The sequence below is a fragment of the Salvelinus namaycush genome, chromosome 8 (assembly GCF_016432855.1).
Source record: "Salvelinus namaycush isolate Seneca chromosome 8, SaNama_1.0, whole genome shotgun sequence".
Taxonomy (NCBI): domain Eukaryota; kingdom Metazoa; phylum Chordata; class Actinopteri; order Salmoniformes; family Salmonidae; genus Salvelinus; species Salvelinus namaycush.
The window spans coordinates 17,968,728-17,983,299 of NC_052314.1; the positions used below are offsets into that span (position 1 = coordinate 17,968,728).

The window sequence follows — 14,572 nt, forward strand, 5'->3', positions numbered from 1 at the left end:
CATGTCTGTCTGCTTTCTCTTCCTTTACTTCTCCCATCTGCTTCCTCATCACCTGGTAAGGCCCCAGTCTGTATTCTCCTCCTGCCTCAACCCAGGGCCCGGTGGACGTATCCCGGTGTGACTCCCACCCTGTCTCCCTGGTGTCACAGCCTCCCAGCTCCCCTGTCAACTGCAGACGCCTCCTTCTGACACTGTGTCTTCTTGATGGCTCCTCTGAGGCTGGGTCCCCAGAGAGCCCTACACTTCCCCTGAGGGAACTTCTCCAGCCGAGAACCAGGCACCATCTGGTCAGGCCAAATCTAGTACAACGAAACCTATTCCTAGCCCCAGGATAGCATAAAGCGTAGCCTAGCTGGACTTGTCTCACCTCCATGTTACAGTATCTTCTTAAAGTGTCTCTCTATCCTGCTGCTATAAAAAGCACCCCTCCCTTTCACCTGCAGGCTCGGAGGCGCTCTCATATCCTCCTCTCATAGCCTCCCCTGCTCCTCTAGCTCCCTGACCTCCTGCAGTTCCAGGGGGTTAGGTTGACCTGTGCTGTGAGGAGGATCAGGTGCTCAGAAGAAACCCAAGCCTCTCTTTAATCCACTCAGACAGAAAGGACCAGGGGCAGGAGAAGTGGACACGCTGAAGAACTGGAAACCCAGGAGGATTTGGCGTTTGTGTTGCTAGGCTAGCTAATGCTGACATCATAGACCAGGATTGGAGATAGAGGCCTGAGCAGCTGCAGGCTGTTTCATGGGGCTGTAAACTCTATTGTGGGTTTGTAGGTATGACAACCTGAAGAATAACAAGCACACATCAAGGGAAGCTGGTGGGAAACTCTTAAACCAGAGCTCTTTTTCCACTATTCCCACACTGTTAGCATATGTGCACACGCGGGAGATGATAGAGTATCTCAAAATGGCCACTCCAGATTGACCAAATCCTCTTCCCTGCTGTTCCCAAAACACGCAATTTGTATGGTAAGGCTTTTAAAAGTATGGTGCAGAGGACCACACGTGGTTGGGAAGGTTTATGGCGTACCCCTCTCTGTCTCTCTTCCCCCTCTCTCTCTTAAACATTCCCCTTTCTCTCTCTCTGTCACTCTCTCTCTGCCTCCAGCTGTTTATAATGGAGCATAGCTGTGGAGCGGTTCCCAGGCGGGTAGTGTGTGTTAGTGTGTGTTCAGCTGGGCCTCTCCCTGACATGCTGGTCACAATGTTATCTGGGAGTCATTGTTGGCCCTGTGTAAACCATCCATCTCTCTCTGCAGGCACACCGCTCCCATCCCTCTCCCAGCCCTCCGGCCAAAAGATAAGATGCAGCTGATGAAACAGTTTTAAGTCTTAAAGGGTGGCGAGCGGGAGAGCTGCAGATGTGTCCCATTATTGACTTCCTTGTCCTTCAAAGGGTTTGAGAGTGTCTTCCTCCACTCTCTCTTCTCTCCCTCTCTCTCTCTTCTCTCCCCCTCCCTCTCTTCTCTCCCCCCTCCCTCTCTTCCTCTCCTGGCTGCCACAACAGCAGCCATTACGAGTAGAGGATGTTATTTGAGCTGGCATTAGTTGAGATTTGCCCTCTGCTGATATACATCCTGCTGACTCCTCTGCTGATATACATCCTGCTGGCTCCTCTGCTGATATACATCCTGCTGACTCCTCTGCTGATATACATCCTGCTGACTCCTCTGCTGATATACATCCTGCTGGCTCCTCTGCTGATATACATCCTGCTGGCTCCTCTGCTGATATACATCCTGCTGGCTCCTCTGCTGATATACATCCTGCTGGCTCCTCTGCTGATATACATCCTGCTGACTCCTCTGCTGATATACATCCTGCTGACTCCTCTGCTGATATACATCCTGCTGACTCCTCTGCTGATATACATCCTGCTGGCTCCTCTGCTGATATACATCCTGCTGGCTCCTCTGCTGATATACATCCTGCTGACTCTTCTGCTGATATACATCCTGCTGACTCCTCTGCTGATATACATCCTGCTGGCTCCTCTGCTGATATACATCCTGCTGGCTCCTCTGCTGATATACATCCTGCTGGCTCCTCTGCTGATATACATCCTGCTGGCTCCTCTGCTGATATACATCCTGCTGGCTCCTCTGCTGATATACATCCTGCTGGCTCCTCTGCTGATATACATCCTGCTGACTCCTCTGCTGATATACATCCTGCTGGCTCCTCTGCTGATATACATCCTGCTGGCTCCTCTGCTGATATACATCCTGCTGACTCCTCTGCTGATATACATCCTAATGACTCATCTGCTGATATACATCCTGCTGGCTCCGCTGCGATTATACATCCTGCTGGCTCCTCTGCTGATATACATCCTGCTGGCTCCTCTGCTGATATACATCCTGCTGACTCATCTGCTGATATACATCCTGCTGGCTCCTCTGCTGATATACATCCTGCTGGCTCCTCTGCTGCTGATATACATCCTGCTGGCTCCTCTGCTGATATACATCTTGCTGGCTCCTCTGCTGATATACATCCTGCAGGCTCCTCTGCTGCTGATATACATCCTGCTGGCTCCTCTGCTGATGATATACATCCTGCTGACTCCTCTGCTGATATACATCCTGCTGGCTCCTCTGCTGATATACATCCTGCTGGCTCCTCTGCTGATATACATCCTGCTGGCTCCTCTGCTGATATACATCCTGCTGGCTCCTCTGCTGATATACATCCTGCTGGCTCCTCTGCTGATATACATCCTGCTGGCTTCTCTGCTGATATACATCCTGTTGGCTCCTCTGCTGATATACATCCTGCTGGCTCCTCTGCTGATGATATACATGCTGCTGACTCCTCTGCTGATATACATTCTGCCGACTCCTCTGTTGATATACATCCTCCTGGCTCCTCTGCTGATATACATCTTTCTGGCTCCTCTGCTGATATACATCCTGCTGGCTCCTCTGCTGATATACATCCTGCTGGCTCCTCTGCTGATATACATCCTGCTGGCTCCTCTGCTGATATACATCCTGCTGGCTCCTCTGCTGATATACATCCTGTTGGCTCCTCTGTTGATATACATCCTCCTGGCTCCTCTGCTGATATACATCCTGCTGGCTCCTCTGCTGATATACATCCTGCTGGCTCCTCTGCTGATATACATCCTGCTGGCTCCTCTGCTGATATACATCCTGCTGACTCCTCTGCTGATATACATCCTGCTGGCTCCTCTGCTGACATACATCCTGCTGGCTCCTCTGCTGCTGATATACATCCTGCTGGCTCCTCTGCTGATATACATCCTGCTGGCTCCTCTGCTGATATACATCCTGCTGGCTCTTATAATGATATACATCCTGCTGGCTCCTCTGCTGATATACATCCTGCTGGCTCCTCTGCTGCTGGCTCCTCTGCTGATATACATCCTGGTGACTCCTCTGCTGATATACATCCTGCTGGCTCCTCTGCTGCTGATATACATGCTGCTGGCTCCTCTGCTGATATACATCCTGCTGGCTCCTCTGCTGATATACATCCCGCTGGCTACTCTGCTGATATACATCCTGCTGGCTCCTCTGCTGCTGATATACATCCTGCTGACTCCTCTGCTGATATACATCCTGCTGGCTCCTCTGCTGCTGATATACATCCTGCTGGCTCCTCTGCTGATATACATCCTGCTGACTCCTCTGCTGCTGATATACATCCTGCTGGCTCCTCTGCTGATATACATCCTGCTGGCTCCTCTGCTGATATACATCCTGCTGACTCCTCTGCTGATATACATCCTGCTGACTCATCTGCTGATATACATCCTGCTGGCTCCTCTGCTGATATACATCCTGCTGGCTCCTCTGCTGATATACATCCTGCTGGCTCCTCTGCTGATATACATCCTGCTGACTCATCTGCTGATATACATCCTGCTGGCTCCTCTGCTGATATACATCCTGCTGGCTCCTCTGCTGCTGATATACATCCTGCTGGCTCCTCTGCTGATATACACCCTGCTGGCTCCTCTGCTGATATACATCTTGCTGGCTCCTCTGCTGATATACATCCTGCTGGCTCCTCTGCTGCTGATATACATCCTGCTGGCTCCTCTGCTGATGATATACATCCTGCTGACTCCTCTGCTGATATACATCCTGTTGGCTCCTCTGCTGATATACATCCTGCTGGCTCCTCTGCTGATGATATACATGCTGCTGACTCCTCTGCTGATATACATTCTGCTGACTCCTCTGTTGATATACATCCTCCTGGCTCCTCTGCTGATATACATCTTTCTGGCTCCTCTGCTGATATACATCCTGCTGGCTCCTCTGCTGATATACATCCTGCTGGCTCCTCTGCTGATATACATCCTGCTGGCTCCTCTGCTGATATACATCCTGTTGGTTCCTCTGTTGATATACATCCTCCTGGCTCCTCTGCTGATATACATCCTGCTGGCTCCTCTGCTGATATATATCCTGCTGGCTCCTCTGCTGATATACATCCTGCTGGCTCCTCTGCTGATATACATCCTGCTGACTCCTCTGCTGATATACATCCTGCTGGCTCCTCTGCTGACATACATCCTGCTGGCTCCTCTGCTGCTGATATACATCCTGCTGGCTCCTCTGCTGATATACATCCTGCTGGCTCCTCTGCTGATATACATCCTGCTGGCTCTTCTAATGATATACATCCTGCTGGCTCCTCTGCTGATATACATCCTGCTGGCTCCTCTGCTGCTGGCTCCTCTGCTGATATACATCCTGGTGACTCCTCTGCTGATATACATCCTGCTGGCTCCTCTGCTGATATACATCCTGCTGGCTCCTCTGCTGCTGATATACATGCTGCTGGCTCCTCTGCTGATATACATCCTGCTGGCTCCTCTGCTGATATACATCCTGCTGGCTCCTCTGCTGATATACATCCCGCTGGCTACTCTGCTGATATACATCCTGCTGGCTCCTCTGCTGCTGATATACATCCTGCTGACTCCTCTGCTGATATACATCCTGCTGGCTTCTCTGCTGCTGATATACATCCTGCTGGCTCCTCTGCTGATATACATCCTGCTGACTCCTCTGCTGATATACATCCTGCTGGCTCCTCTGCTGATATACATCTTGCTGGCTCCTCTGCTGATATACATCCTGCTGACTCCTCTGCTGATATACATCCTGCTGGCTCCTCTGCTGATATACATCCTGCTGGCTCCTCTGCTGATATACATCCTGTTGGCTCCTCTGCTGATATACATCCTGCTGGCTCCTCTGCTGATGATATACATGCTGCTGACTCCTCTGCTGATATACATTCTGCTGACTCCTCTGTTGATATACATCCTCCTGGCTCCTCTGCTGATATACATCCTGCTGGCTCCTCTGCTGATATACATCCTGCTGGCTCCTCTGCTGATATACATCCTGTTGGCTCCTCTGCTGATATACATCCTGCTGGCTCCTCTGCTGATGATATACATGCTGCTGACTCCTCTGCTGATATACATTCTGCTGACTCCTCTGTTGATATACATCCTCCTGGCTCCTCTGCTGATATACATCCTGCTGGCTCCTCTGCTGATATACATCCTGCTGGCTCCTCTGCTGATATACATCCTGTTGGCTCCTCTGCTGATATACATCCTGCTGACTCATCTGCTGATATACATCCTGCTGGCTCCTCTGCTGATATACATACTGCTGGCTCCTTTGCTGCTGATATACATCCTGCTGGCTCCTCTGCTGATATACATCCTGCTGGCTACTCTGCTGATATACATCCTGCTGGCTCCTCTGCTGATATACATCCTGCTGGCTCCTCTGCTGATATACATCCTGCTGGCTCCTCTGCTGATATACATCCTGTTGGCTCCTCTGCTGATATACATCCTGCTGACTCATCTGCTGATATACATCCTGCTGGCTCCTCTGCTGATATACATCCTGCTGGTTCCTCTGCTGCTGATATACATCCTGCTGGCTCCTCTGCTGATATACATCCTGCTGGCTCCTCTGCTGATATACATCTTGCTGGCTCCTCTGCTGATATACATCCTGCTGGCTCCTCTGCTGCTGATATACATCCTGCTGGCTCCTCTGCTGATGATATACATCCTGCTGACTCCTCTGCTGATATACATCCTGCTGGCTCCTCTGCTGATATACATCCTGCTGGCTCCTCTGCTGATATACATCCTGCTGGCTCCTCTGCTGATATACATCCTGCTGGCTCCTCTGCTGATATACATCCTGCTGGCTCCTCTGCTGATATACATCCTGTTGGCTCCTCTGCTGATATACATCCTGCTGGCTCCTCTGCTGATGATATACATGCTGCTGACTCCTCTGCTGATATACATTCTGCTGGCTCCTCTGCTGATATACATCCTGCTGGCTACTCTGCTGATATACATCCTGCTGGCTCCTCTGCTGATATACATCCTGCTGGCTCCTCTGCTGATATACATCTTGCTGGCTCCTCTGCATGGGAGACCTGCATCGATTCCCTATTAGAGTCTGCTCTGTATACACAGTACACACACTATCTCTCAGGTGATAGCCCAATGCTTCTGCATTATATACAGTATATAAGACACATGCACACAATGCAGCTCAGGGGACCTTTCCTCTCTTCCCTTGCATTGTTCAGTCTGTTTATTATGCTTTCTCTGCAAACATCTTTAGCCTCATCTAATCCTTCTATTACCAAGCAGCATCCCTCGTTCCTTCTCTTTCATCACTCCAATCTCTTCAAAATAACAACCCTTTTCTTCCATTTCATCACTCCAATCATTTAACAGAACGTTTTGCCTCTCTAAAAGCAAATGCTTGCAGCAAATAAATGTGCCTAATCCAGAACTGTATCTTCCCCATAAACCCCAACCATCGCCCTCTTTTCAGGGACTTCCCTGTCTATCAGTCAGTCTGTCCGTCTGTCCGTCTGTCTGTGTCTGTCTGTGTCTGTTTGCCTGTCTCTTTGTCTGTCTGTGTCTGTTTGCCTGTCTCTTTGTCTGTCTGTGTGTCTGTGTGTCTGTGTGTCTGTGTGTCTGTCTGTCTGTGTGTCTGTGTGTCTGTGTGTCTGTCTGTCTGTCTGTCTGTCTGTCTGTCTGTCTGTCTGTCTGTCTGTCTGTCTGTCTGTCTGTCTGTCTGTGTGTACCTGTTAGCGGGGGTGGAGAAGACTCCCAGGATGATGTCCCTGCCGTGCATCCTGATGACAGGGCTGGTGGAATGGAGCAGGTTGAAGTAGAAGTGGGAGTCTCCAGGGACGGAGCAGTTCAGTCTGGCCTTCAGGAACGACGTCCACTGCTTCTCCAACACCCTCTGAGAGCCCCCCAGGTCCGTCTTACACACCCGCGCCACCCGAGACACCTGTACCTGAACACACATGCACGCAAGCACGTGGAACAGACAGAACAGTCAATTACCTCGCACCAAACTACATATCAATGACCATGTACAGAGTTTTCCACGCTGGGACAGTTTAAAGCACACATATTTCACACATTAGATTTAGTGGTTGATTAATGAGCCCATGAATATATATTTAAGCAATAAGGCCCGAGGGGGTGTGGTATATGGCCAATATACCACGGTTAAGGGCTGTTCTTCCACACGACGCAAAGCGGAATGCCTGGATACAGCCCTTAGCCATGGTATATTGGCCATATATCACAAACCTCCGAGGTGCCTTATTGCTAATATAAGCTGGTTACCAACGTAATTAGAGTAGTAAAAATAACTGTTTTGTCATACCCGTGGTATACGGTTAGACGGCTCTTGGGTGATAAAAAAAAAGTATTTGCAATGCGTACGACCACATTTGACAGATCATTGTTTTAAAATGGTAAATTAATATGTATTATTCCAGGATATGTCAGTGCATTTCAAATGGGTTCTTTGAACAATCTCAACCCACACACAACTGTGGTACAGTGTAAGTCTCCACTTACTGGGAGCCCTATAAACATGCAGCACAAAATGCCTGCTCCAGCACATTTCCACCAAATGTGAATAGCTAATTTATTAGATACTGTCCTATTTTTTCATGAGCACGTATCCCAAATCTGATATGACTGATGCCATTTGGAGCTGTTATGAAAACGCTTTTCCCCTGTCTAATTCAGACGCAACGTTGTTCGCATAGCCCACTGTTATTATATTAGATATGCAACAGCACAGATACACAGGAACACAGATACACAGAAACACAGATACACAGATAAATGGAAAAAGGTCATCAGAAGCACTAGGCTGGTATTGACATTTGAATAATTACATGAGATGGAACATCCAGGCAGGCACACGGCACACAGGGGCGTGTCCAAAGCTTTACCAGTTTGTCTCGTACCTTCTCCAGGTAGTTAAACTCCACGGCCATCTCTCTGAAGAAGAAGTAGATGTGAGGACCCCATTCCACTGAACTGACAAAGTAGGGCTCTGGAAAAGGAGGGGAGAGGGCCGTGTTACACAGCAATAGCTACCGTAAGAGCTATCGGATGCCTCCCTAAATCCCAGCCACAAACACCAGGGTTGTGTTTAGTATGCACCAAATTAGAGAAAATGGATGGAAATAGAGGTGTCAGGGAGGTGGCTCATTTTCGTTGTCAGTTTCAAAACATTCTTGTGTCATGCCTACTGAACCCCATCAGGCATAGCCCACAGGCACAGAGCAGACTAGAGCCCTGGCTCCTCTGACCTCAGCAGGGATGTAGTGAATCTGATCCAGATATTGATCCTGATACTAAGTGATGTGGACATAAACACATCGCCTTTAAACAACAACAACAGAGACAATACACACAAATACAAATAAATATGCACACACACACGCACACAGACACACGCATGCACGCACACACACAATTGCACACATACACAAAGAAATACACACAAATAAACATTTTTAACCGAGGGGCGTACCTCTGAACCATTTTGAGTCATGTTTGACAGTGCGGAGTGCAGGACTGTCCCCCAGGCTACGGTAGATCACTGCATCTATCGCCAGGAAGTCCGTCACAGTGGCCGTAAACAGATTCCCCTCTGGCAAAAACACACACCAGATCAGTGAGAATGGGAAATCGAGACAGTTACAGCTCAACCTATTTAAAGAAATTGCAGAGAATAGTTTATATAATGACAGTACAGTACACTAATCAATGCATATGACTGTTGACCAATGAACAATGTATAATTAGATGACAACACACCACAGACAATGACGAGACAGCCTATAGGGTGGAGGTCAGAGACCTGGCCGTGTAATGCCAGAACAACAACCTCTCCCTCAACGTGATCAAGACAAAGGAGATGATTGTGGACTACAGGGAAAAGAGGTGTAGTGGAGCAGGTTGAGAGCTTCAAGTCCCTTGGCGTCCACATCACCAACAAACTAACATGGTCCAAGCACACCATGACAGTCGTGAAGAGGGCATGACAAAACCTATTCTCCCTCAAGAGACTGAAAAGATTTGGCATGGGTCCTCAGATCCTCAAAAGGTTCTACAGCTGCACCATCGAGAGCATCCTGACTGGTTGCATCACTGCCTGGTATGGCAACTGTTCGGCCTTTGACCGCAAGGCACTACAGAGGGTAGTGGGTATGGCCCAGTATATCACTAGGGCCAAGCTTCCTACCATCCAGGACCTCTATACCTGGTGGTGTCAGAGGAAGGCTCAAAAATTGTCAAAGACTCCAGCCACCCTAGTCATAGACTGTTCTCTCTGCTACCGCATGGCAAGCGGTACCGGAGTGCCAAGTCTAGGTCCAAGAGGCTTCTTAACAGCTTCTACCCCCAAGCCATAAGACTCCTGAACATCTAATCAAATGGCTACCCAGACTATTTCCATTGCCACCCCTTTTACACCGCTGCTACTCTCTGTTGTTATCATCTATGCATAGTCACTTAATAACATGTACATACAGTGGGGCAAAAAAGTATTTAGTCAGCCACCAATTGTGCAAGTTCTCCCACTTAAAAAGATGAGAGAGGCCTGTAATTTTCATCATAGGTACACTTCAACTATGAAAGACAAAATGAGAAAAAAAAATCCAGAAAATCACATTGTAGGATTTTTAATGAATTTATTTGCAAATTATGGTGGAAAATAAGTATTTGGTCAATAACAAAAGTTTATCTCAATACTTTGTTATATACCCTTTGTTGGCAATGACAGAGGTCAAACGTTTTCTGTAAGTCTTCACAAGGTTTTCACACACTGTTGCTGGTATTTTGGCCCATTCCTCCATGCAGATCTCCTCTAGAGCAGTGATGTTTTGGGGCTGTTGCTGGGCAACACGGACTTTCAACTCCCTCCAAAGATTTTCTATGGGGTTGAGATCTGGAGACTGGCTAGGCCACTCCAGGACCTTGAAATGCTTCTTACGAAGCCACTCCTTCGTTGCCCGGGCGGTGTGTTTGGGATCATTGTCATGCTGAAAGACCCAGCCACGTTTCATCTTCAATGCCCTTGCTGATGGAAGGAGGTTTTCACTCAAAATCTCACGATACATGGCCCCATTCATTCTGTCCTTTACAGGGATCAGTCGTCCTGGTCCCTTTGCAGAAAAACAGCCCCAAAGCATGATGTTTCCACCCCCATGCTTCACAGTAGGTATGGTGTTCTTTGGATGCAACTCAGCATTCTTTGTCCTCCAAACACGACGAGTTGAGTTTTTACCAAAAAGTTCTATTTTGGTTTCATCTGACCATATGACATTCTCCCAATCTTCTTCTGGATCATCCAAATGCTCTCTAGCAAACTTCAGACGGGCCTGGACATGTACTGGCTTAAGCAGGGGGACACTTCTGGCACTGCAGGATTTGAGTCCCTGGCGGCGTAGTGTGTTACTGATGGTAGGCTTTGTTACTTTGGTCCCAGCTCTCTGCAGGTCATTCACTAGGTCCCCCCGTGTGGTTCTGGGATTTTTGCTCACCGTTCTTGTGATCATTTTGACCCCACGGGGTGAGATCTTGCGTGGAGCCCCAGATTGAGGGAGATTATCAGTGGTCTTGTATGTCTTCCATTTCCTAATAATTGCTCCCACAGTTGATTTCTTCAAACCAAGCTGCTTACCTATTGCAGATTCAGTCTTCCCAGCCTGGTGCAGGTCTACAATTTTGTTTCTGGTGTCCTTTGACAGCTCTTAGGTCTTGGCCATAGTGGAGTTTGGAGTGTGACTGTTTGAGGTTGTGGACAGGTGTCTTTTATACTGATAACAAGTTCAAACAGGTGCCATTAATACAGATAACGAGTGGAGGACACATAGAGCCTCTTAAAGAAGAAGTTACAGGTCTGTGAGAGCCAGAAATCTTGCTTGTTTGTAGGTGACCAAATACTTATTTTCCACCATAATTTGCAAATAAATTCATTAAATATCCTACAATGTGATTTTCTGGATTTTTTTTTCTCATTTTGTCTGTCATAGTTGAAGTGTACCTATGATGAAAATTACAGGCCTCTCTCATCTTTTTAAGTGGGAGAACTTGCACAATTGGTGGCTGACTAAATACTTTTTTGCCCCACTGTATATGTACATATTACCTACACTAACCGGTGCTCCCGCATATTGACTCTGTACCGGTACCCCCCTGTATATAGTCTCGCTATTGTTATTTTACTGCTGCTCTTTAATTACTTGTTACTTTTATTTCTTATTCTTATTAATATATATTTTTTTATTAAACTGCATTGTTAGTTAGGGGCTCATAAGTAAGCATTTCACTGTTAGGTCTACAACTGTTGTATTCGGCGCATGTGACTATTGTATTTGATTTGATTTGATTTGAGATAATACCAGTTGTCACGGATCCCTCCGGAACTGTCATTACGCACACCGGGTCCCTATTCCCATTTGATTAGTAATTGTATAAGTGTGCCCTTTGTTCACCATTGTCCTGTCGATTATTGTTCCAATGTCCGTTGGTCGTGTGAGTACCTTTGCTGTGTTGTTTTGGCATTAGTGCCGCTTGTATTGTGCAGAAGATTACGGGTCTCATCCCGTGTGATGATCATTGTGCGATTGTGTATTTATTCGAGGTACTCCTCACTCTTTTGTTTGGGTCTCAACCCTGTGTTTTGTATCGTGTTTGTTTGGTCTTGGTCCCCGTGCCTATACATGGCACGCTGTAATTTGGGTAAATAAAAAACCCTATTACGCATTCCTGCGCCTGTCTCCCGACCATTTATACCGACGTGACACCAGTGGTGCAGAGTGGACAAATTCCCTCTATTTCTACTGCCCAGTAACGTGCAATAAAGGCTTCCTATTGTTTCAGCCACTGCCATTGTTGACGTGCTGATGGGAACCTGCTACACAATGAGGTATTTAAAGCAATGATAGTGTTTTCTCCTCACCGGCGAACAGAGCCACGTTGGCGTGTTTAGGGTCATAGGGGCAGCGGGCCATGCCACTGACCGTCTCTCCCACCATCTCCAGTGTGTCTCCCTGAAACACACCCACACACACACAGTTCACTATATAGTGTTGCTGGGAAACAAAGAGTGAAGTTTACCTTCACATACAGTAAACATATTTTTTAACTCTGCATAGTTGGGAAGTTGGGAAGGACTAGTAATCAAGCACCCATTGTACTCGGCTCATGTTATAAATAAAATGTTATTTGATTTGACATACATGCCGACAGATTATGGCAATTAGTAGATATTATAACATATTCACAGCATTATTATTATCCCTCTGCAATCGTGCAAATACTGAAGACAACAACAACAACAACAGGAACAAATACACCCCCTCACAGGCACAAATACACACAAACACAACCTTTTGAAATGCATGCAGCTAAACAACCACAGGCGAAATCAAAGTCACACAGACGCCAACACCGATTGAAAATGAATTAAATAAATGAAATGCTGTGGTTGTCATTAAAACCAGCTATAAATAAACCCTAGGTGTGCTAACTAGTCCCAGGAGAAGCCCTGAGGCCGTCAGCCCTACACAGGTTCCACTGCTCATTAACAGCCAGAGATAATGGGCCAGGTATAAAGGAGGGAGTCAGTGTGCTGGTATGACAGACTGAACATAACACTTCTCTGAAAGCCTTTGACACTTAAACTGGATGCCCCTATCCCCCATCTCCTTCCTCCCTCCCTCCTTCACAAGCTTTTTCAACTCGTTAGTCTGATTGGAAGAGTCTGGATGTGGCTGTCAAACGGAGCAGGTAGATAAGTAGCTCCGAGGTATGCTCTTCAAGGACAGAGTGTATGACCGGGGGGGAGCAACTCCAGGTACATGAGCAGTGCAACCACTTAGCATTTCCTTCTACTTGCCTGCCTGGGTTTCACCAGAGGCAAAGAAACGAACCAGCCAGACACATCATAAGAACCTCCTCCTTGGTTCCAGCTGACCCTCTCCCAGCCCTCAGCTCTGCACTATGACCATCCGTCTCTGCCTCTCTACAAAAACAAGCTCCACAGTTTAAGTGTGGTGCAATAGCTGCTGATATCTAGCCTCTCTCTCTCTCTGCCTTAGGTACGAAAGAAATGACAGAAAACAAGTTGTACATTTGTGAGTAAGCAACATGCTTAATCCTGTTTGTGAGCGAGCTCCAGGTTCCAGAGAAAAGGAATAGTCTATATTTATTAACAATGCACCAATCATTAGGCTTGATGCATGGCTGGACTGCTGACAGGTAGAGATGTGCTCAGCTTCCCCAAGCAGCAAGGACTGCTGTTTGAGTTTGACAGACAGCGTGTGTGTTCTATAGGTACTCACAGTATAGTTGGCACACAGCGGATTGAAGGCGTTGGTCCCACAGACAAACAGACCTCCTTGTCGACTCTGCAAAACCTTCATGAAGTTCCGACACTCGTCCTGATAGGAGAGAGGGAGAAATGAGGAGGTCCTAATCAGAGTGGATAGTCTGTGACTTATTATCCTACTGCAAGGTGAAATGAGGCTTCTAAATGCATGATGGGAGAAATGATCACATCAGAATGATCAAATCAGAATGATCAAATCAGAGTGGATAGTCTGTGACTTATTATCCTACTGCTAGGTGAAATGAGGCTTCTAAATGCATGATGGGAGGAATTATCACATCATTAACACTGTCAATCTCCTCATTACTCAGCCCTACAGAGGTTCCCAGTCTGCCCGCCTGTAGCATCAAAGACTTTCCATTGGCTCACACCAGCTATTGATTGACAGATGGAAATCCCAGCTAACCTTGGACTTTCAACCACCACTCGCTTTACTGCGGTGGTACAACCCTTATTGCCATGATGACCATGTTAACAAGCAGCGCAGCAATCACCAGCAGATCCAATTTGTAATTGATAGTTCAACATTTTATTTATGTAATCTGTGTGAGTGTGTGTCAGTGCAGTGAGTTGTATCCCTGTACATGTAAATCCCGACTGGCCTGTACCCCTCTCGCTCCCCTCTCCTGTCCAAGTCAGCGTGGCTCCAGCTCCTGGCCCTGTGTCTGGCATCTCAGCCCCTCCACAACGGGGGAGCAGAGCCACTGATGTCATTGGAGGGAAAGGGGGGTGTGGGGATGGGAGAAGGGGGGGGGGGCTATTCCAGATGCTCCAGCCCCAAACAGGGTTCTGTTTATCCACGGCCGAGCAGAGTGGCCGAGCAGGGGC

At 47.5% G+C, this 14,572-nt stretch overlaps 1 protein-coding gene across 1 annotated transcript in view; it reads right to left on the reverse strand.

Moving 5' to 3' along the window:
• Positions 1–14,572, reverse strand: part of LOC120051810 (semaphorin-6B-like) — a 54,524-nt gene that overhangs the window by 28,519 nt on the left and 11,433 nt on the right. The window contains exons 5-9 of the mRNA XM_038998695.1: positions 13,698–13,796; positions 12,314–12,404; positions 8,879–8,998; positions 8,307–8,395; positions 7,116–7,333 (exon numbers count right to left, since the gene is read on the reverse strand). Of these exons, the coding sequence (XP_038854623.1) occupies positions 7,116–7,333; positions 8,307–8,395; positions 8,879–8,998; positions 12,314–12,404; positions 13,698–13,796 (617 nt within the window). The remainder of the gene's footprint in view (positions 1–7,115; positions 7,334–8,306; positions 8,396–8,878; positions 8,999–12,313; positions 12,405–13,697; positions 13,797–14,572) is intronic.